We start from the raw sequence: 21,192 nt of genomic DNA on the forward strand, positions 1-21,192 counted from the left end.
CATGGGGGCGGATTCAATATTCGACCCATTTGGAGTACGTCAATTAATTAATTAATATTTATATTTAGGTATATTTAAATATTTTTTAGACAATTTATGTTTTTTAAGGTGTTATATTTAAGTAACAACAAAAAATGCTTGACAACATATCTAAAATTAATTATTTATGTGATTTCAAGGAGGTTTGGGGGACTTCTATAATTGTCTATGTGCTTGTGGGAATTTTTTTTCTTTTTCTTTTTCTTTTTCTCGGTTAACCATGGAGATTGCATTAAACTAGGAATTAACAAGTCTATTACAACATAAAGAAGTTTTGTCAAAAGCCAAGAGGCTTGCCACCACAGGCGGTGGGTTCAAAAAGACAACAAAAGAGGGGGTGGAGCTCACCCCAAGTCTGGCTAGTGCGTCCGCACACTAAATGGCTTCACGGAAGGTGTGGACTATCCGTTTGCTGGGGATAGACTTCAACAGGTTCCTACAGTTAGTTAACATGGGTTGTATACACGTGAGCCAGAAACCCTACCTATTCACACTAAAGCCGGGGATATTTGCAGACTGGCACAGTAAAGAAATAAAATATAGTAAGTTAGGATGGGTATGAAATGTATTTGGAAACTAGCATCTCGAGTTTTAGAAACTCGAGTTCCATATTAAACTCGAGTTTTAAAAACTCGCTTCCCACTTGCTGATTTGGACAGATTTTTGCCACATAGATTTCGACTCTTTTACACTCGATTTCAATATACGTTGCGCACGGAACTACAAACCTAGAAAAGAATAAAGAAGAAACAAAACCCAGAAAAGAAGAAAGAAGAAAGAAGGAAACCCAACAGAAAGAAAGAAAGAAAGAAGATCCACAGCAAAGAAGAAGACCCATGGCACACACAAACCCAATCTCCATCAAGCACATCCCGATTGTCGATCTATGATGCAGTTCACGATCTCCATGGGTGCAGTCTGAAGTCTGAAGTCGGTCAAGTTTGCTTTGTTTTGAATCATCAAAAACTATTCGAACTCTTAAAACATCACCAACTGCAACTATTAACCTCAGTTGCTACTAAAGTTTCTCCATTTTAGGTGAGCTTTTCACTTTAACTAGCTTTGTACTATGATCCTTTTGATCAAAACCCAATTGCCCTTTTATGGTTTTTTTTTTTAAGCTTTCTAGGTGGTAAATGAAGTAGGGGTTGGATTTTTTTTTTTTTTGTTACTAGGTGTTTGATTAAAGTTCCCAGAGAATCAGTTTGGTTCCCCCAAAAAGGAAAAAGATGTATGAATCTAAGTCACATAACTGAACAAGGATTAGTGAAGTTGGTTTTCCTTATTTTGCTTCCTTTGTGCTGGTTTCTTGGTGATCAAACTGAAAGCCTTTTTAGTGCTAAAATTAAGACACTTGCTGCAGACGATTTGCAGATGATGGCTTTTGCACTAGAACTTGAGTTTTAGAGACTCGAATTCCACCTGAAATTTTTTACCACATTAGCAAGTCGGAAGTCTGGAACACGAGTTTTTAAAACTTGATTTGCTATTGAACTCGAGTTTTAAAAACTCAAGATGCTATTTTTCCACTTTCTTTCCCAACTTGTCAAATAACAAAATTCTTCTAATAATAAAGTTAAATGGAAAAAAAATTCCGCTAAAGCCTGTACTGAAATTTAACCCAATAGCCCACTTTAAACTTGTAGGTGCTGAAACTTTTTTTAATAAGTTTTGGTCCTAGGAGAAAGAGAAAGGGGATTCAACTAGTGTCATTTGCTTCATTAAGAGTGTCCTTGACCGATTGTTTACCTTTTGGAATCTAATAGATGGCTAAACATGTAGCAATCAAAATGAAAGAGTTTTTTTATTTGTTCCATTTGTTTCAAATATAAAATCATTTGCTGAAACTTAAATATTTTACTGTAAACGCAACCTTAGTGCAACTGATAGTCTGAAAGTTGTTTGTTAAAGCTAAAGCTTTTGATGGTTAACAAAAAATTCAATATTGTATTCGTATAGGCTGTAATTGACTTACAAATTCAGTAGGAGCAAGTTATGGGTTCAATAAAATGCATGTGGTATGAATGCATGAGAGAAGGTTCCACAACGTGAATGCAAAAGGGTGAACGGTTTCTCTAATCTTCAAAAACATAACTAACAAATCGACAATTGTGAACATAGAGTCAAGGTAGAGGTTTTTTTTTTTTTTTCCTCGTTCTTGTTGTCCTTCCACTTACTTAAATTCTGAATGACAAAAATATCAAAGCAACATAAAACAGTAACTTTAAAACGTGCTGAAAAATATTGTGAATTTTATATATTGGCCAACAAAACTCTACAATCTTTAAAGTATGTTTTGATAACATGTTTGAAAAATGAGAAAGGAAACATTGGTTTAGCCTTGAAAAAGAGAGGCTAAACTAAAGTGCATTTAATACTTTATAAAATAATGTTTAGTTATTATTATTATTTTTTAAAATAAGAATCAAGTTTTAGCGTTTTTCATACTTATTTTAAAAAAAAGTATGTAAAATTGCACACGTTTATACAAGTATGAAAAAAAAGCACATGTAATCGGATAAAAATTTGATCATCTTAAAATTGTGCATACACCTACCACGAAAGAAGGTTCACAAAAAAAAGGTTTCTTTATTATTCAAGAAGTTAGGAGTTCAACAAAATCCATGTGGTATGAATACATGTGAGAAGGTTCAAAAAAAAAAAAAAAAAAATTTGGGAGGAGGGGGTGGGGGGTGGGAATGGTTTCCCTGTTTTTCAAGAACTAGCATAACTAACAAATGCACAACTGTATCAAAAAAAGAAAAGAAAAAAAAGAAGACAATTGTGGAAATAGGAACCAAGGTCGAGTTTTTTTTTTTTTTTTTTTGTTGGTTCTTGCTGTCCTGCAACTTACTTAAATTATTTAAATTATGAGCGATAAAAATATATCAAAGCAACATAAAACCAATAACTTTTAATTATTGTGCAAATTATTATGAATTTGATACATAGGCAAACAAAACCCTACAAAGCTTTTAAAGGAAATGTTAATGAGTGTTCTTAGGGTATTAGTTAACCATTCAGTTTAAAAAAGTTCTGATATCACTATTATGGAAAATGAAAAAAAAATGTCAAAATATTAATTGTTTTTTTTTTTCATATAAAAAATTTATTTAATTGGATTGTTAACCAATATTCTAAGGGTATTCGTTAGCATAACCCAACTTTCAACTTTTAAATATGTTTTGTGTACATGTTTTAAAAATGAAAAAGAAACATGGGTTTAGGCTTAAAAGGAGGAAAAATGTTAGTGCATTTAATACTTATTAAATAATGTTTAGTTAGTTAGTTATTATTATTTTTAAATATATTTTTGGTTTTTTCAAATAAAAAGGTCATATACATTTATTATGAAAAGCACATACAATCTATTCAACAAAAAAAAAGAAAAAGAAAAGCACATGCAATCATTCACTCTAAATCCATGCACGTGCTAGTGTCACGTGTTCTTCAAATTTATGTACAAATTTCGTTTTGATTAATCATTTACATATATTCATTTTTTCTAAAGATTCTTATGGTACAATTTATAATAGAGTATTTAATATTTTAAAATTGTATTTTCCAACTTATAACTGAATATTTAATATTCTAATCTTAAACAATTAATTACAAGAAAAAAAATAGAAGGAAATAATTGAATTAAAATATTTTGCATAATATAGTTTATCAGATTTTTTTTTTTAGATATGATTGAATTTATGAATCTTATATCTTTTATTCGACCACAAATGCTTTACTTAACAAGTAAAGTGAATCTACCAAAACTTAAAAAAACAAGATAAGATTTCTATAAATATACAAGAGTTGATTGGTTTTATACTTTTATCCAAAATACTTTTGTTTTGGGTACTTCTCAACTGCTATTTACAGTTTTTTGTTGGCAAAATTGAAAAAAAAAAAAGAAAAAAGAAAAAAAGAAAAAGAGAGAGGCTACAACGACAACACAACCTTTGATATTCCCACAACACCCAATAAACTCCACCAATCAGAAATCGCCACGTCACCTAACTCCCACAGCGAACCTTTTAGATTCCTCGAACAGGTGGACGTGCACAAACTCCACCACGCGCCTGAATTCCCCAAAATGCCCTCAATACTTTCACAGAATTCCAAGCACCGTCCTAAATTATTAATAATAACAAAACACATAAAAATCCTCACGTTTTTATTCTCTCTCTCCTCCTCGAGTTTCAGAGAGAAAGAAAGAGAGAGAGAGAGAGAGACTGTGTGTGTTGGTTTTTTAGAGAGAGAAACTAGAGAGAGAAAATTCAAAACCCTAGAAATCCATACTGAGAAAAATCAAGAAAAAGCTTGATTTGAATTAGGGTTTAGGGAAATCAAGGTTTGGAAACTAAATAGGGAACTTTTTTTTTTTTTTGGGGTGGGGGGGAAATCTGTGTGTGTGTATTTTGTTTGGGAACTTAGGGTTTTGAGGGATTGATTGGTTTAGGGTTTTTTTTTTTTTGGTGTGAATTCGTGGTTTTGGGAATTTGTGGATGTGTGAAGTAGGGTGTTTTTGGTGTTAGGGTAATGAGAGTGGAGTTTGTGGTTGTGGTGGAAGGTTGCTAGGGTTTCGAAATGGGGAGCACAGGTGAGCCAGACCGAAAACGGCGTCACTTTAGCTCAGTTTCACCCACTGCTGCTAAGCAGCCATTCTTGCCAATTTCTGAGGACAAAAAGGTATGATCTTGGGGCAGTTTTCTTGATTGTGATTTCTCAAATAATTGTGTTTTTTAGGTCAAGAAATTTTGTGGGTTTTTTTTTTAATGATTTTTAGGTTCTTGGGGCACTTTATTTTTATTGTTTTAGTGGAGAAATTTTATGCGGTTAGGGTTGTTATTGATTTTGATAGTCTTTGCATTTTTAGCTTGGGAATGATTTTGATGGGTATCTATTGCATGTTCTATTGGATGACCTGGAATTTTTTTTGGCGATGTATATGGATGTATTGGGTGTTAATGGGGTGTTTATGCTATACATGATTGGCTTTTGGAATCTGGTTTCATCTGTGATCATTTTTTTTGCTTAACATTGTGTTTTTTAGTCTTACTGATTTAAGGTTTGAAAATATAGTGTTTTTTATTTATTTTTTTTATTAGAATGAAAAGTGTATGACTTTTAAGTAGCATACGGAAACCCGCACAGTTGGTGTGATGATCAATCCACAAGTATAAGTTCTTGTGGGTGGGGCTGGGGGGTAGGGGGCAAGGGCCGGGGTTCAAGTCTTGGTTGATGATTCTAATTTGAAATTATTTTTGATAGTTTTTTAATACTCTTAGAATTGTCTCTTGAGTTCTTTATTGATTTAAGGTTTGAAAATGGCTATGACTGTTAAGTAAGATACAACCAAGTGATTTTTTGGGGTCAGACTAGTGTTTTTTTGGGGGGGGGGGCGGAGGAGGGATGGGTCACACGTATTTTTCTGTTAATTGCCTATGTCATTTTACTACTTCTACTAATGTTAGTTTAGGCGTTCCTTTACGTTTTTTTGCCCTCTTGACTTGAATGAACTTCCTCTTTCTCATCAGTGCATTAGTTACTTTCATCTGCACATGACCAAACCATCTCAAGCCACTCTCCCTCATTTTTTATTTTATCAATAGGGGCAACCTTTATCCTAAACAAATATCTTTATTTCAAATCGTATCTTTCCTTCCACTTATCCATCTTTAAGCCAATTATTGAAAAATTTGTTTGGATGTTGAAATTTTGGTTTAGGATTTTGAGCCCACAATTGGAAAACTACTTTCTAAATAACTTTCTACTTTGCTATTTGGAAAAATAATGTGCAGTGGCACTTACTTTTAATGTGATAATAATGAAATCGCTTTTTCAACCAAGTGATGCCTATTATTTGTAGGTTGCAAAAAATGTATATGATGTCATCTTCATTAACTTGTTTTTGGCTTATGTTCTCCAATTTTTTTTTTTTTTTTTTTTTGGTGATGTAGCTTGATATTGCTGTTCTTCAATATCAAAATCAAAAGCTTGTACAGAAGTTAGAAGCTCAGAAGGTTGAGAATTTTGCACTTGAGAACAAATTCTCTCAACTGAAGCAGAAACAACAACCATATGATTCCACATTAGTAGTGGTCAATAAGTCCTTGGACAAGGTATAAATAATTCCTTTCTGCATTACTTTGTTTTTTTAAAAAGTCCTAGACAGTTTATATTTTGGTTTTATGCATACAGAATTATTTATTGCTTGATGGTAAATGACTCGTAATTTTTGACATCAGCTGGTTAATGACTTGGGATCGTCTTCCATCTGCACAAGAGAGTCGAGTAGTGAACGAGATGTTAAACATTTTCCTGTTAGGGAGGGTGAGAATCAACTACCTAAATGTTTTTCCCCTTCTTTTGTGGTGGTACTCCTATTTGTTTAAATGCTTAATTTATTCTAAGTGGCTTGAAATTGATTTTTGTGTTTTTTAGCATCTTGTCATTGGCTTGTCATATAATAGTTGGGTTGGCTATGCAATTATGGCCTTTTTTCTGGTATCTACTTTCATGTTGAAGTCAAGATTAGTTTAGTGATATTTCTTTTGGTTCCATAAGACAATCTGGAGGATTCTTTCAAATAAGAAATATAGGCTGCCTAGAGTTCATTTTTCAATATAGTAATGAGATCATAGAACTCCTTCACTAATTGGTAATGAAAGGAATTCAATTCTTTAAATTCTTTTAAAATGCTAATTTTACTACTAATTCACTAGTTTGATAATGGTGGGGTATGTTTCCGTTGCTGTCTATTGTTTTACTCAAGGATTTTGAATCCCATATTTATGGGAGGAAGTTATTATTTTGCAACATAAAATATATTCCAACTTTTTAAGAATAGCACTAGGAATTCCAAATCTGCTGAGGTTGTCACAATTTGGACTTAATTTTGTGATTTTTGAGTGAGGTTTGAGAATATTATATTCATGATCAAAGTGGCTTTCTTTGTTATGTAAACCGCTTTCATGCCAGATGTAGTGCAGAGGTATTAGTAATGAAATTTGTAGTGGGGCTGGCAGTAAGGGTGGAGGTAGTGAAGGTGGTTTCTCTGTTGAGAATTGACATGCAACCTATGTCTTCTTCAGTGTTCTTATAATTTTCAGAAGTGACAGAAACACTATGGACTGGGCTGTAAAATACTAAAAATACCCAATTAGCTTGGCTGTATTCATTTACCCTGTTAAACGTTGCTCTGCATGAATCCTGAGAAAACAATATTTTTGTGTAGATGCCCAATGCATTCTCCAATGTGTGATTGATGATTCTCATATGAAGTCTAATTTTCTTATCAATTGGGTGCAGAGTTCAAGCCCTCCCTCTTCTAGTTTTTAGTTCAATAATGTCATTCTTTATTGTCATATATAGTTTCTTTGTTTTACCTTTTTTCTTTATGTAAAATATATTAGTGAAGTCTGATTTCATGGTGGTTTCAAAATATCTTGCTTCTGTATTAGTGGAGGCTGTGTTTCCTTCTCTGTGAACTGGTAGATTTGTATCAACTAGCATATGCCAAGAATGTTTTATTTTGTAAATTTACTTGCTGATAAGGATGCTTTGATTTTCTTGTTAGATGGGGCTCCATCTATGTTTAAGGATGCTTTTCTTAGTCGGCTCATAGAAACAGGTGCAACTGAAAGTTCCTCAATGAATGATTGCCCAAATCAGATGGAAGAAGAGAGAGAAAGTGCCTCAGAGAGAACTAAGAACATTTTTCTCAATATAGTAGCTGCCACCGATAGCCTGTGGCATCTAAAGGATGGATTACTCACTGCAGTTTTGAAGGAGCTTCCAGAAGATGGTAAGAGTTAAAAGGGGATATATGAATTTCACATGGTTCCTGTTGTGAGCTTGTTTGTCCTTTTTGAGTTACTCCTCATTTCTATGCATTTCTGCTCCTTTTGCTAGGCTCATGCAGGCAAAAGGCATCCTGTGATTTAGAGAAAGAAGTTAAGAACTTGAGGTTGGAATTTAGCGATCTTCATTTGAAGCACAAAACACTAGCACGGGAATTGCAGAGGCACCAAGACATTGATGCAAAAAATAAAGCTGAGATTAAACGTTTAAGAGGTAACTTTATTTTATGTTATATGATTGGTCATAACCTTTTGAAAGTGTGGATTATATGACCAGATCTTGAATGAGATCTGAATGTTTATTGTTTATGATGTTGGTGTTTCCACTCATATTTCATGAAGTTGGGTTGAATGTGGGGCTGCCTCATTTTCAAGACAAAGTAAGAATGTAAAAACACAGTCAAAATTCAGATAACCCTCCCCCTTGGGCAGCCTTATGTAAGAATTTATAACATGGTCAAAATTCTGATAACACCTACCCCTTCCATCCAACTCAACCCAACCACCGTACTAAAAAGGGTTTAATTCTTAAGGAGGGTCTTGGATAATTTTGGTTGGGTATGGCTTTGCGGATTGCTTTAAGTATCACCACTTCTATCTTGTTATTGTAACAGACTTTAGGGTTTTGGGGTTTATTGTGGGGGAAGAGGGGATGAGGGTTGGTATGTACCATTAATTGTCCAAGGCAATATTAGAAACCTTAAGATGGCTGTGAGTGAGTGTCATCTGTCATCTGCCCATATCTACTCTCTCACCTAGTGTGTGTGTGTGTGTGTGTGTGTGTGTGTGTGTGTGTGTATTATGCATGTGTCTATGAAGAATGGACATGAGCATGACATGACATGACATGGGACATGATGGCATGGCAGTTCTTGAATAACTAGGAAAGGACATGGCGGGGGTTTTATGTATATTTTATACTTATGAGCATATTTTATGTTAATTAGTGATTATAATTTCAAACTTTTAAGTGCTTAGGATTTTCGTTTGCCCCTATTGCCATTTAGCTTTGTTTTGACTGATAGAGTTAGAAACAAAAAAGCACTAATTACATTCAATCAGCCTGGTTTTTAAGAAAAATGAATGCAAAACTTCAAAGCCTCTAGCTCTCAAACATTCCGTAGCAAAAGCAAATAATAATTTTAAAAAAGGGTAGAACAGATGGTGGGTGACAGCAAATGGTGAGCGCAGATGGGCCAAGACCAGTGCCAATGTGCTTCACCGGAGTGCAGATGGAGGACAGCAACCAAATCGAGATATGGGGAGAGAGAGAGTGGCAATGGGTTGAGACCAGCGCCGACCAGGTTGTCGAAATCCGACTATTTTTATTTTCAAATTTTTCATCACCATGTTACAACCATGTCCTAGATGTGCCTTGACCATGTCCAAATTTAAATATTTTTTTGCTGGACACCGCAGACACAGGTAGCTGTGTCTGTGTCTGTGTCCATGACCTTCTTAGATTTTTGCCATATGTCTGCCTCTTAGGTATGTGTATGTATGAATGTATGTATGTATATATGTTTATGCATGTGTAAGAGTACAGAAAAATTTACATATTTATTCCTTAAATATTTGTTTTGGTGTGCTTGTCAAAGCTGGATATGTGCCTAGGTGTTGAATTTATTCAAACTTCACTAAACATTTAGCATAACTCCAGAAGTAGGCAAAGAACTGCTCTATTTCTGTCTGCCAAGTACATGACAGTTAGCATCATCTATTGGATGGCGGAAAGACTGATTTAAGTATATTATTTTTGCAAGTTATAAATGATACATACTCATAAATGTGAAGTGCAATAGTTAAAGTTTCGGGTTGTCAAGCGTAAGTGTTTATTCTTGAGAGCTACCCTTCATGCAACTTGAAGGTTGGGATCCGTATTCAACTCTACCTTCCTAGGACTCTGATTTGTGTGTGTTTGTGGTTTTTATTTTTTATTTTTTATTTCCAAAATGATAGATAAACACGGATGTGAAGACTTATGTATGTATACTTGCACATTTTTTGTTCCCTTAAATTGCATACCATACTGAGTTGACATGATATGACACATGTGAAAGGGTCAGAGATAAACAAAAAGTCGTATTTGGGGTTTTACGCATTGTATTTCCATGTCTGATTTCCTTATATCTGTTAGCTCTTCCCTTTGATTTGTTTCAAGTGCGGTGGGTTTACTATTGTAAACACATTGTACTTTTCTTATCAATAAAACTTTTATTACATTTAAAAAAAAAAAAAGAGTTATGGGATGGTGAAAGATTTTCAGCTCTTAGAGGTCAGTGAATGACATTCAATTTGGTTGGTTTTTTGAAGGGGAGTTGGAGGTTACACTTGCAGAATTGGAAGAAAGTAATTGCAATTTGGTATCTCTTAAAGCACAGAGAGATGCTGCAAAAGGGGCATTTTTCCCTGTCTTAAATCTAGGGAATAAGCAAGTTGCCAATGAAAGGGTCAGAGATAAACAAAAAGATCTGCACGATATGGAATCAACTCTCAAAGAACTAATGGTAATTTGTTGACTTGGGACTAATTTTCTGTTCCTTCCTCTCAGACTTTTTTCTCTTTTAGGTCAACATTTGATAATTCCTTAAATTGGAAGAGACAAGCAGATTAATTGCTTTGAGCTTCACAGGACCAAGCTTCATGTCGGCTAATGGAATTAAATAGTCTTCATGAAGAAAGGATAAAAATATTACTGCAGTTATCAAGTTTGCGGGTCAGTTTTCTATAATGTTGATCATTCTGTTGGTATAATTCTATAGATATTTCTTTCTAAGGGATCAATTATTAATCCAGTCATGTCATTTGAATGGGGTATTTCATGACAGAACACGTTGAAGAATGTGAAGTGTATTTCCTCTTCCAATGCTTACCTCCTGGTGAAAGATCAAATAGAAAAGTCAAAATCTGAAGTTTTGCAATATCAGGCCTTATATGAGAAACTACAGGTTGTAACTGGTCGGTAGTTTCATTTATGCCTTCATCTGTCATTTTTGTCATGAGGGTTTCGTTCTGATGCTGACTATACCTTTTTGTTGGAAATTGTAGGCTGAGAAGGACAATCTTTTGTGGAGTGAGAGAGAATTGAGCATTAAAAATGACATGGTTGATGTTTTTCGAAGATCTTCTACAATTGATGATTCTAGAGCAACAGATTTGAGAGTAGAAATACAGAAACAAATTGAGGAAAGAAATAGGCTTGAATCGAAGCTGGAAGAGGCATCAAGAGAACCAGGTTTCAAGAAATCTGATGCTTTTCTATGATTATTAAACATAAGTAACTTTATCTCTATAGTTTTTTTTTGCTGCAATTATGATGAAGATACTTTGCATTGCAGGAAGAAAAGAAATCATTGCTGAATTTAGAACCTTGGTTTCTTCGTTTCCTGAAGAAATGAGCACTATGCAAAGAGAATTAAGTAAATACAAAGAGGCTGCCTCGGATGTTCATTCTCTTCGGGCTGACGTGCAATCTCTTTCTGGAATTCTGGAGAGGAAGGTGGGTATATTTTTTTTTTTTGTTTTTTAATGGGTAATTTAGTAATGCACATAGTGGGCCTTGAACCCATGACCTTACCCTGCTTGCTCTTACAATCATTTGAGCTAGACTAGGGCTCATTGGCAGCAAGGCAGGCCTTTGTTATTCATTCAGTCATATTCATATATGCAGTTGAAGGGCCTAAAGTTCTCTCTCTCTAAAACAGGTGAAAGAGTTTGAAACTTTATCGGCCAGATCTGCTGACCAAGTTGCTGAGATGAAGAAGTTGCAAGCTGTGGTATGATATGTTTCCAATATATGTATTTGGATATGAAGCATAGTTACTTCAAAACCTTGGGAGTGTCTGTGAGTCATATGTTGTATTCAGACATGCATATTGCTCGCACACTGCCAGACATGTGTCCAATACATGTCTGGCAATTAAATGGCTTAAATTTGAAGACACATGCACACAACCCAATATGTTTAATTAATCTTTCTGAACCCATTGAATGTTCTGATGTTCGTTATTATTTTTTAAACCTCTTATTTACATACAAATGTATAGCTAGAAATTTTATTTGTTATTGTCTGTTACCACCAAAAAAAAATTCATACCCTTGCTGTACACTATCCTAGGTTTTTGATGGTTGATTGGTTGGCTTGCTATGTTCTTATTGTATCTTATCCTTATCCTATGTATTTATTGCAGTTTCCAACTGTGGTATGAATATAATGAGGAATTTCTGTGAATATAAATGTTGTTCAACTTATGATTGACAATTTTCTCAGAGTTAATTTATATGGTATATAATTACCCGCTTTGAGTAACTTGCTACTTGAAAAAAAAGAGAGGCCCTGCCCCCCACCCCCACCACCCCCCCCCCCCCCCCCCCCACCCCTTTAAAAACCTGAAAACTAAATCTTATGCCTGATTATTTGTTTCATTGGTGCCATTTCCCTATGTTCCGTTTCTGTAAAGATGCACTCTCCTGTTTGGTGAATGCATAGACACGAGTTTTGCCTGTTCTACTTTGCCCCCTGGGGGGGGGGGGGGGGGAGGTGGTTGTGGCTTTAAAAACCTGAAAACTAAATCTTATGCCTGATTATTTGTTTCATTGGTGCCATTTCCCTATGTTCCTTTTCTGTAAAGATGCACTCTCCTGTTTGGTGAATGCATAGACACATGAGTTTTGCCTGTTCTACTTTGCAGGTCCAAGATTTGAAGGAAAGTGATTTGGAGTTAAAGTTGATTTTAGAAATGTATAGACGTGAATCCACTGATTCAAGGTTAGAGAATTTGTATATTTATTTTTTTCCTCTTAGTTCACATTTCTTCTTGATTAGTTTTTCTTAGTTCACCTTTCTTTTTGATAAGTTATTTTTAGCTCACATTTCTAATTTGATGTATTTGCTAAAACTTTGTGCAAAGCTGTTTTGATTGTTCTGAGGACTCTTCTTTTTGATAAGTAATAAAGATTTATTGATATCAAAAAAAGAGACACCCAAGTACACAGGAAGTATACAGTGACTCTGTTCTGAGGACTCTTTCTGCAATCTCCTGATTTATACATATGCATTGTGTGTGTGTGTGTGTGTTTGCACTCTTTCTGCAATCCTCTTATATACACGTATACATGTGTTTGTGTGCGTGCTTGCAAAAATTGCTTTTATGTTAGAATTAAAGTAAAATCAACTGCTGAATATCCTGAATTTCATAGGAGTGTGTTTGGATGGTTTTATTTTGTTTAAAATGTATAAAAGTACAGCTGTTCCTAGACTAGGTTTTGCACATAGGCTTACTTGAAACTGTTGGAAGCACTTCATTCTGCTCAAATTAGGTTTTGCGCATTCGACTTAATTGTCATACCTAGCATGTGAGTTACTGTTTATGTGTTCACTTTTCTTAGAAGTTTATAAGATTTGCAGGGATGTCATTGAAGCCAAGGACTTGGAATACAAGGCATGGGCTCATGTTCAAACCTTGAAATCCTCTCTTGATGAGCACAACTTGGAATTACGAGTGAAGACAGCAAATGAAGCTGAGGCCATATCCCAACAAAGGCTGGCTGCAGCAGAAGCTGATATTGCTGAGCTGAGGCAGAAGTTGGAAGCTTCTAAAAGGTTCAATTTACTTTGACATGATAGTGGGAACATTTTTAAACTGCTACTATTGTTGAACTTTCTACTTGGATAAACCTTTTTTCCCCCTAAAACTCAAATATCTTCTATGATTAAGGTTGGTGTTTTGTGTGTGGAATAGACTGTAGACCCCCTTTGGTTGCATTGGATTTGATTGTGAGCTTTTCATGTTAGCTTTATTTATTTATTTAAAAAATTAAATTTTTTTGATAAGTAAAAATATTATTGAAAAACTAGAAAAAGCACCACCCAGTACACAGGACATGTACTTAAGGGTCACCACAAATCAACAAACATTACAAAAAATATTTAATAAAAATTCTTAGATATAACTAATGCGAGTATTCAGGCATGAGATGATATTTGGACATTTGAGGTTTTGAAATTGTGAGCTTTTCATGTTAGCTTTATTTATTTATTTATTTAAAAAATTAAATTTTTTTGATAAGTAAAAATATTATTGAAAAACTAGAAAAAGCACCACCCAGTACACAGGATATGTACTTAAGGGTCACCACAAATCAACAAACATTACAAAGAATATTTGATAAAAATTCTTAGATATAACTAATGCGAGTATTCAGGCATGAGATGATATTTGGAGATTTGAGGTTTTGAAATTGTGGACATCAGAATTGCGCTAATGTCTCTAAGATTATGTTTTGAACATTACTTTTTGAGTGGATGACTATGTCTAGCTTTTTTTTCTTATGATTTTTCTAATTGTTCAATTAAGAAGCTAATTTGCTGTTCTCTTCTGTTTAATTGTCGTCTTGTATATTTCTAGTGTACTAGTGATTTTGGCACTTTCTCAAAAGATCTTTACTTTTCACTAGACATTTTTGAACTGTTAGATTATTGTTAGATAATTGCCAGAGGGTTGACTTTGTTAACTGAACCTGGTTTGTATTCTTCTTAAAGACTTCATTGCTTCGTTTTATCATTAAGTGTCCTAATATATATATTTTTGATAAGCTAGTTTTGATCCCAAAGGGAGGGGGAAGATGATATTCAATCTAGTGAACTTTTGTCTCATGAGGTGTGGTCCCAGCCAATTGTGTTACCTCTTGGGGTCATAAAATTTTCATATCACTTAAAGAAAAAAAATCGTTAAGTCTTGTGATGATCTGTATTACACTATGTTAACTGTGCAGGCTGATATTCTAGCATTAGCTTGGTATTGTTTGAACATGAGAATGGTGTAAAGTTCTTACCAATGTCAAGTTTACTACTGCTATTTCAGGGATATTTCTAGGCTTACTGATGTCCTAAAATCAAAAAATGAAGAAAATGAGGCCTACTTATCTGAAATTGAGGTTAGTTTCCAGTTATCTAATGTGGATGTGATCTGACATTCAATCATGAAATTGGTCTAATCGTTGGTCTGGTTTTTCTGCAGTCAATTGGACAGGCATATGATGATATGCAGAATCAAAATCAACATCTGTTGCAGCAAATTACTGAGAGAGACGACTATAATATTAAGGTAATTGTCTACCTCAAACTTTTCTTTTATCTGAGATGAAGTGATATTTTGTTTTTTCCTGTTGATGTGTGACATTTTGGAATTTGAATAATGTGTTTAATTCTTGTTATGGATGTTAAGAGCTGTCGTGTGCTTCACTGTTTATGGTGAAATATTTATTTGCTTCCTTTTATTTCTATATTTTCCTATTGATGGTCATTTCTGTGTAATAATTGATGAAAAAAAAAAACTAAAGTACAGAGAGTATACAAGGGAGCATGAAACTTAACCTCGCAAAGTACAAATATCAATCAGATCTCTTATTTATTTTTTTGATAGGTCACGAATATCAATCATATCTAATACTGAACACAAAGAAAAAGAACCCAAAGCTAACATCCAATCAAACAAGCTTTAAATAAAAACAACTTAAGGACATGTATGGTCTGTTCATAGTGCTCAAGCTTTGAGCATTTCTTTCCTGCCAAATGCATTAATGCACATCAAACAATGAGGAACGACTTTCAAAATAACAATATTCCGGTGATGCCCAAATCGAGCTTGCCAAGAAGCTAGCAAACTCACCTCTCTTTCGCCTGTTCATTGAACTCCAAACAATCCGAACACCATAGACCACCATTTTGTAGCTATAGGATAGTAGGGAGTAAATGGTCTACTGTTTCTCCATTACATTTGCACGTGTAACACCAATCAATCACAAGGGTTTCTTCCACACAGTATCTATTGCCAAAATCTTTTCCTAAGCTGCAGTCCACAAAAAGAAAGCAACTCTAGGTAGCACCTTTGACCTCCAAATGGTTTTCCAGGGGAAAAGCTTGTCACTATTAGAAATCAAAGAACAACATTACCCTTTGACCTCAAAACCCTGTCTCTTAGTTGACTGCTTATCATCCCCACTCCTCACAGGATTAGAATATATTAAATCCATGAAGGCTGACAAAGGCTCCAACTCCCAGTCCTGCACAGGTCTTGAGAAATTCAAATCCCACTAAAGGACGCCATTACTGATCCCAAATAATTCCAAGAAAGCCTTCTTTAAAGAACTGTCCCCACCCCAGGTCATGCCAAAGCTTCACTCTGATTCTATTTTCCACTTCAAACAGAATATGATGCAATCGATGCGAAGCTCTTATAGATTTCCAAAGACCCACACTATAAGAACCCTACACCTTCTTGGTACACCACCAAAGCCGATCACTGCCTTACTTCACCTCTGTCACTCTTCTCGAAAGTAACTCTGTCTCAGTTTCAAATCTCCAAATCCATTTCCCTAAGAAAACTTGGTTAAATTGTTTTTGATACTTGGAAGCCAATCCCCCATTCCAAAGAGGTGAACAAAACTTAGTTCAGTTTACCAAATGGAACTTGGATTCCCCACCTAAGCCCCTCCATAAAAGCTGTGTGTAACTTTCAATACGATTAGCAATGTTAGCTGGAATAGGAAAAATAGAAAGAAAATAAGTTGGCAAATTGGAGTGAGTACTTTTAATTAACGTAACTTTACCTCCCTTAGATAAAAGAACCCGCTTCCACCCCGCTAGTATCCTCTCTCCATCTTCTCAAGGATTGGGTTCTAGATTGTCTTCTCCTTGAATTTAGCACCCCAAGACTAAGTACTTCATAGATAACGTTTTCTTTTTACAACCTAAAATATCCACGAAGTCCTCCAAATTAGAAAGATCCCCCACTGGTATCAACTCTTATTCAACTCTTATTTATTTAAGTTCTCCTTTAGTCTAGAAACAGCCTCAAACCAAGTAAACACAAGATGTAAATGCACAAGCTATTCAGGGTCAGCTTCACAGAATATCAATGTGTCATCCACAAAGAGAAGATGAGACACCATCGACAGATTTTTTGCAGAGGTACCTACCATAAATCTTGACATATGCCCAAACACTTACTGCTTTATCTATCATACTGCTTAACTCCATAATGATAACAAAAAGCATCTGTGATACCTTATCTCCATTATAACTTTTAAGCACCCCAAGAATATCTTTGTCAAATGGTCTGTCCAACCAATTTGCATTATCCTCTGATATCCTTGAAAACTCTATATTATCCAACCAGGGTGTTCAAATGTCGTGCTTTCTGAATAGACGTTGTAGAATTGAGTAATACAATTAGTGATGGCTGCTAGATCCGGGGTCAGTTCCTTATCTACCAAAAGATTGGCAATGGAGTTATTCCTTCCATGTAAGTTGGCTATACAACGAAAATTTTTCATGTTTCTGTCCCCCTCTCTTAACCATAGAAGATAGAAGAACCCTAGACTTGTTCTTCCAACAAATCTCCCATGAAAGAGAGGTCTTTTGGAGTTCTACTCAAATCCAATCCTTTTCTAATAGCTCAACAGCTGTTAGTTGTTGACTTTCCTCTAGGGTATCCAGCTCCGAGAGATCATCCTTCTGTTTGTTGGTCTCCACATTTCCAAACTCTTCCTCGTTCCATTTCTTTAGATCAATTTTCATTGTTTGAGTTTATTTGCCAATCTGTGACTCGGGGCCCCTTGAAATTGGTATGGCTCTCACCAAGTTTTCATCTTCTCCGCAAACCCTTCTGCTTTTAGCTACATATTCTCAAATTTGGATGGTCTTTTACCTCCGGAAGTTTCCACAAACTAATAGGAGCAGGTAGTGGTCTGATAATAGTCTAGGCCACATTTGTTGAGTTATATAAAGGAAGTGATTTTCCCAATCTGTAGAAACAAGAAAACGATAAATTCTGGACCTTGAGATGTTATTGGACCATGTAAACTGACTCCCTCCCAAAGGTATATCCATCAAGCCTTGAACTGATTTGAAATTAAAAAAAAGTCTTGTATTGCATGAGTGAAATTCTCAGCACCTAGACATAACATGGGAAACCAAACCATGTTAAAGTCTCCTCCCTCACACCAGGCAACAGATAAGACCGGAGAGCTCCTCCCACAAAAGCCTATGGATCCTCTCTGCATTAGGTCCTTACACTCCTTCGAAAGTCCATTCAAATTGGTCTGTCACATTTTAAATTTATATGAAACAGAAAACTGCCTCACTGCTGTCATTTTTCTAGTTTCCAGAAGTAATGCACCATTTTCATATTCCTATCCAAAAAGAAAAAGTACCATTCTTCATATGGACCTCTGCTTTACGAGGCATGGTCCTGAACAAACTATTCCACCCAATGAGGTTAAGTTATCACATTGGATGTATCTTTAATTTAAAAATCAGTTTTCGCTGATATTTTGAGAATCGCTTGACATGAATTTTTAGTATAGTTGCATGTGAAAACATGAAAAAGAAAGAGAAAGTGGGGTGGGGGGGTTGCTATATCTTATAGTGATTGGGGCACTTGTCTCAAATTGGTGCAAAGTTTATAGCTTATATCGTGCCTCCTGTGTTTCTCAGTCGAGAGCTTCTTTGATTTGCAGTAGCCTTCTTCAGCTTCTAAACCTATATTGTGCTTGAAAATAGTGGCGATATCTTCTACACCTATTAGTGTATGTGCTTGGGAATGATAGACTTGTGTTTAAATATCAGTGTGTTGAAAAAGTTCATAATAAGAGACTTGTGCATGTCTTGACTTCAATAGACAAGTTTAAAATCCATAACATTGTAAAGTTCTTTCTTGCATAATGAAGAAGTTTTGCTTACACATGTAGCTATTTCTTGTTTCTCGACCTCTGTAAATGTGTCTTCCGATGCTCATATTGATAAGTAAATTTATGGCTTTCATTATTTTTGTTTCAGCTTGTCTTAGAGGGCATCAGGGCAAGACAGCTGCAGGATACTCTACTTATGAACAAACGAACCATGGAGAGGGAGCTTCAGCAAGCAAGTACTTCTCTTAGTTTTTATGACATGAAATCTGCAAGAATCGAAGATCAGGTACATTCTTAGCCCTCATTTTTGGATTTGGATTTGAATTGACAACATCAGGTACAGTTAATATTTGAGTCAAATTATGCTTTGCAGTTGAAAGTTTGCTCAGAACAAATTCAGAAATTTGCAGATGATAAATTTCATAGTTCAGTTGCTTTTGAAAATACACAAAAGAAATTATTAGATGTGAGAAGATCATCTCAGCAAGCAAGGGAGTCCCTGGAGGAATCACAATCAAAAGTTGAAAAAAGTAGAGTGGTCCTTGTGGAGTTGCAGATAGAATTAGAGAGAGAAAGGTACAGAAGATGTTGTTCTTTACTTCTGATTTCTGCTCAGTGCAGGTGTTCTGACGCATTTTTCATTCTTTATCAGGTTTGACAAGAAAAGAACAGAGGAGGAATTGGAAGTTGTAAGGAGAAAGGAATCACATCTTAGAGTGCAGACAGAAGGCTCATCAATTGTTGAGAAGCTTCAGGAGGAACTCAGAGAATACCGGGAAATATTGAAGTGCAGTATCTGCCTTGACAGGACAAAAGAGGTGATTATTTTATTTGCGATTTTTATATTTTATGGGCTGTTGTTTACTGTTTAGTTTGTAGGAAGTGGTGATGATTCAACTCTGGTTCCCTGTTTTAAGAAGTGGATATTAGAATATGACAATTGGAGTCTTCACCTGAAATATGTGAAACATGATGAATTTTACCATGGCTGGTAGTATGAAACCTATTTCACACCCCAAGAAGGGCAGATGAAAGTGGTTCCATATCAGCAACTTTTTACTGAAAAAACCATTAATAGCAATTCTTTAAAATATGATTGTATTTTTTCAAGTTTTAGATGACTTAAATGAATTGTTTGAATTTGGGTTAGTAGAAAGAAAGATGAAAAGGTAATTTGTAGTTTTTGAGTTAGAATTTTTATTTATTTATTTTTTTAAAGGCTAAATTGATAAAATAAAAGTTTATATGTAACATTTTTTCTAACTCCATCAAAGCGTATGTTTTAAAAGAAAAAATAAAACAAAGGGAACTTTCTTTAGGATGCTTTATTTAGTGTGAGACAATAAAGATGCAGTATTATAACCTTGTATAGAATATATATCTATATGACTTGGTTTAACTTGGTTTTTGCTATTTAGAGTTTCTGTTTGCTTGATTTCAGAATGGTTCTTAAGAATGGACCAATGGAATTATATACCATTGAATTTAGCACTCGCTGTGCACTCTAATTCTTTACAAATGATATAGTAGTTTGTGTCAAAGTTTTTATTTTTATTTTTATTTTTTGGTAATTAGAATTCTGTTTGATGATTCAGTAGCATAACTTTGTCTGAAAAAAAAGAATGATATGGGTCCTAGATAATAAGAAAAAAAAAATGACTAACTAATGGATTTGGGCTGAACCTCAATAAAGATATTGAGCTGTTTCAGTTAGGTTTTTAAGATACAGTAATTGGTCTATGTACTGCCATTAATTTGGGTCAAGCAAATGACTGCCATTAAATCCAATGATTTTCAAATATTGTTCTAAGTACCTAAAAAAAAAGATTTTTTTACTGCCTTCAGGTGGTTATTGCAAAATGCTAAGATTTATTTTTATATTTATTTTTTTCCCGTCTTCAGGTTGTCATTACAAAATGCTACCACTTGTTCTGCAATCCTTGTGTACAAAGAATCACTGAAACTCGTCACCGAAAGTGTCCAACGTGTTCAGCAAGTTTTGGGCCTAACGATGTCAAACCTGTATACATTTGACAGGAAACCAAGAAAACTTTGTTTTTGTTTCTTGATGAGGCCTGCAATGCTGCCTTTAGGTGCATATGACCTGGTGCACATTATTGGAGGCTTGGTATATGATACCAACAAAAGGTCACATGTATTGTTATATTAGAGAATTGTAGAGTAACATTGTCAAGAGCCAGTTAAGATTATCAACCAGTGGAAATCATCTTAATTTTGCTGGTTTTAGTTGTAGGTTGTTGATTTTTGTTTTGTTTTGGCTTTTTAATTATTGTATTTATTATGTTTGTTTTCTCATATAACTGCGGAGATCCTCTGGAATCTTTCAATGTATTGTTTGCAGATTAGTCAGAATTGGTCCAATGCCTATACCCAGTGGCCATGGAGGGTGCATGATCATAAAATTAATAAAATTTGTTATGCTTGGCTTCATATAAAGCATCCTGGCTTATTGCATTTCAAGTCGGCTCATACGGGATTTTGTTTTTCTGGCTGAGCATCTTGTTTCCAGTGAAAGCTGGAGCAGTAGCCAAGTTTCATTGCCCAGTTCTGAGTAAACAGTATACCAGAGATGTAATAGGAAGAT

The 21,192-nt window shown here is 34.8% G+C and overlaps 1 protein-coding gene across 2 annotated transcripts; it reads left to right on the top strand.

The window, feature by feature from the left end:
- The first annotated feature begins 4,208 nt into the window (after positions 1-4,208).
- On the top strand, positions 4,209-20,960 carry LOC126723107 (E3 ubiquitin-protein ligase BRE1-like 1). 2 transcript variants are annotated; one of them, XM_050426390.1, is made up of 20 exons: positions 4,209-4,722; positions 5,994-6,155; positions 6,282-6,366; positions 7,613-7,840; positions 7,948-8,109; positions 10,209-10,402; positions 10,528-10,611; positions 10,724-10,843; positions 10,944-11,130; positions 11,234-11,394; positions 11,600-11,671; positions 12,587-12,663; positions 13,303-13,497; positions 14,759-14,831; positions 14,915-15,001; positions 18,736-18,873; positions 18,961-19,163; positions 19,240-19,408; positions 19,571-19,578; positions 20,490-20,960. In XM_050426390.1, the coding sequence occupies exons 1-20, from the start codon at positions 4,621-4,623 to the stop codon at positions 20,755-20,757; spliced, it is 2,775 nt and encodes a 924-aa protein (XP_050282347.1). In that variant the 5' UTR covers positions 4,209-4,620; the 3' UTR covers positions 20,758-20,960. The 2 variants fall into 2 exon arrangements, with proteins under 2 accessions (XP_050282347.1, XP_050282346.1); XM_050426389.1 differs by lacking the exon at positions 19,571-19,578 and having other exon boundaries at positions 4,211-4,722; positions 19,240-19,405.
- The last annotated feature ends 232 nt before the right edge of the window (positions 20,961-21,192 follow it).

Source organism: Quercus robur, chromosome 4, assembly GCF_932294415.1.
Source record: "Quercus robur chromosome 4, dhQueRobu3.1, whole genome shotgun sequence".
Classification (NCBI taxonomy): Eukaryota; Viridiplantae; Streptophyta; class Magnoliopsida; order Fagales; family Fagaceae; genus Quercus; species Quercus robur.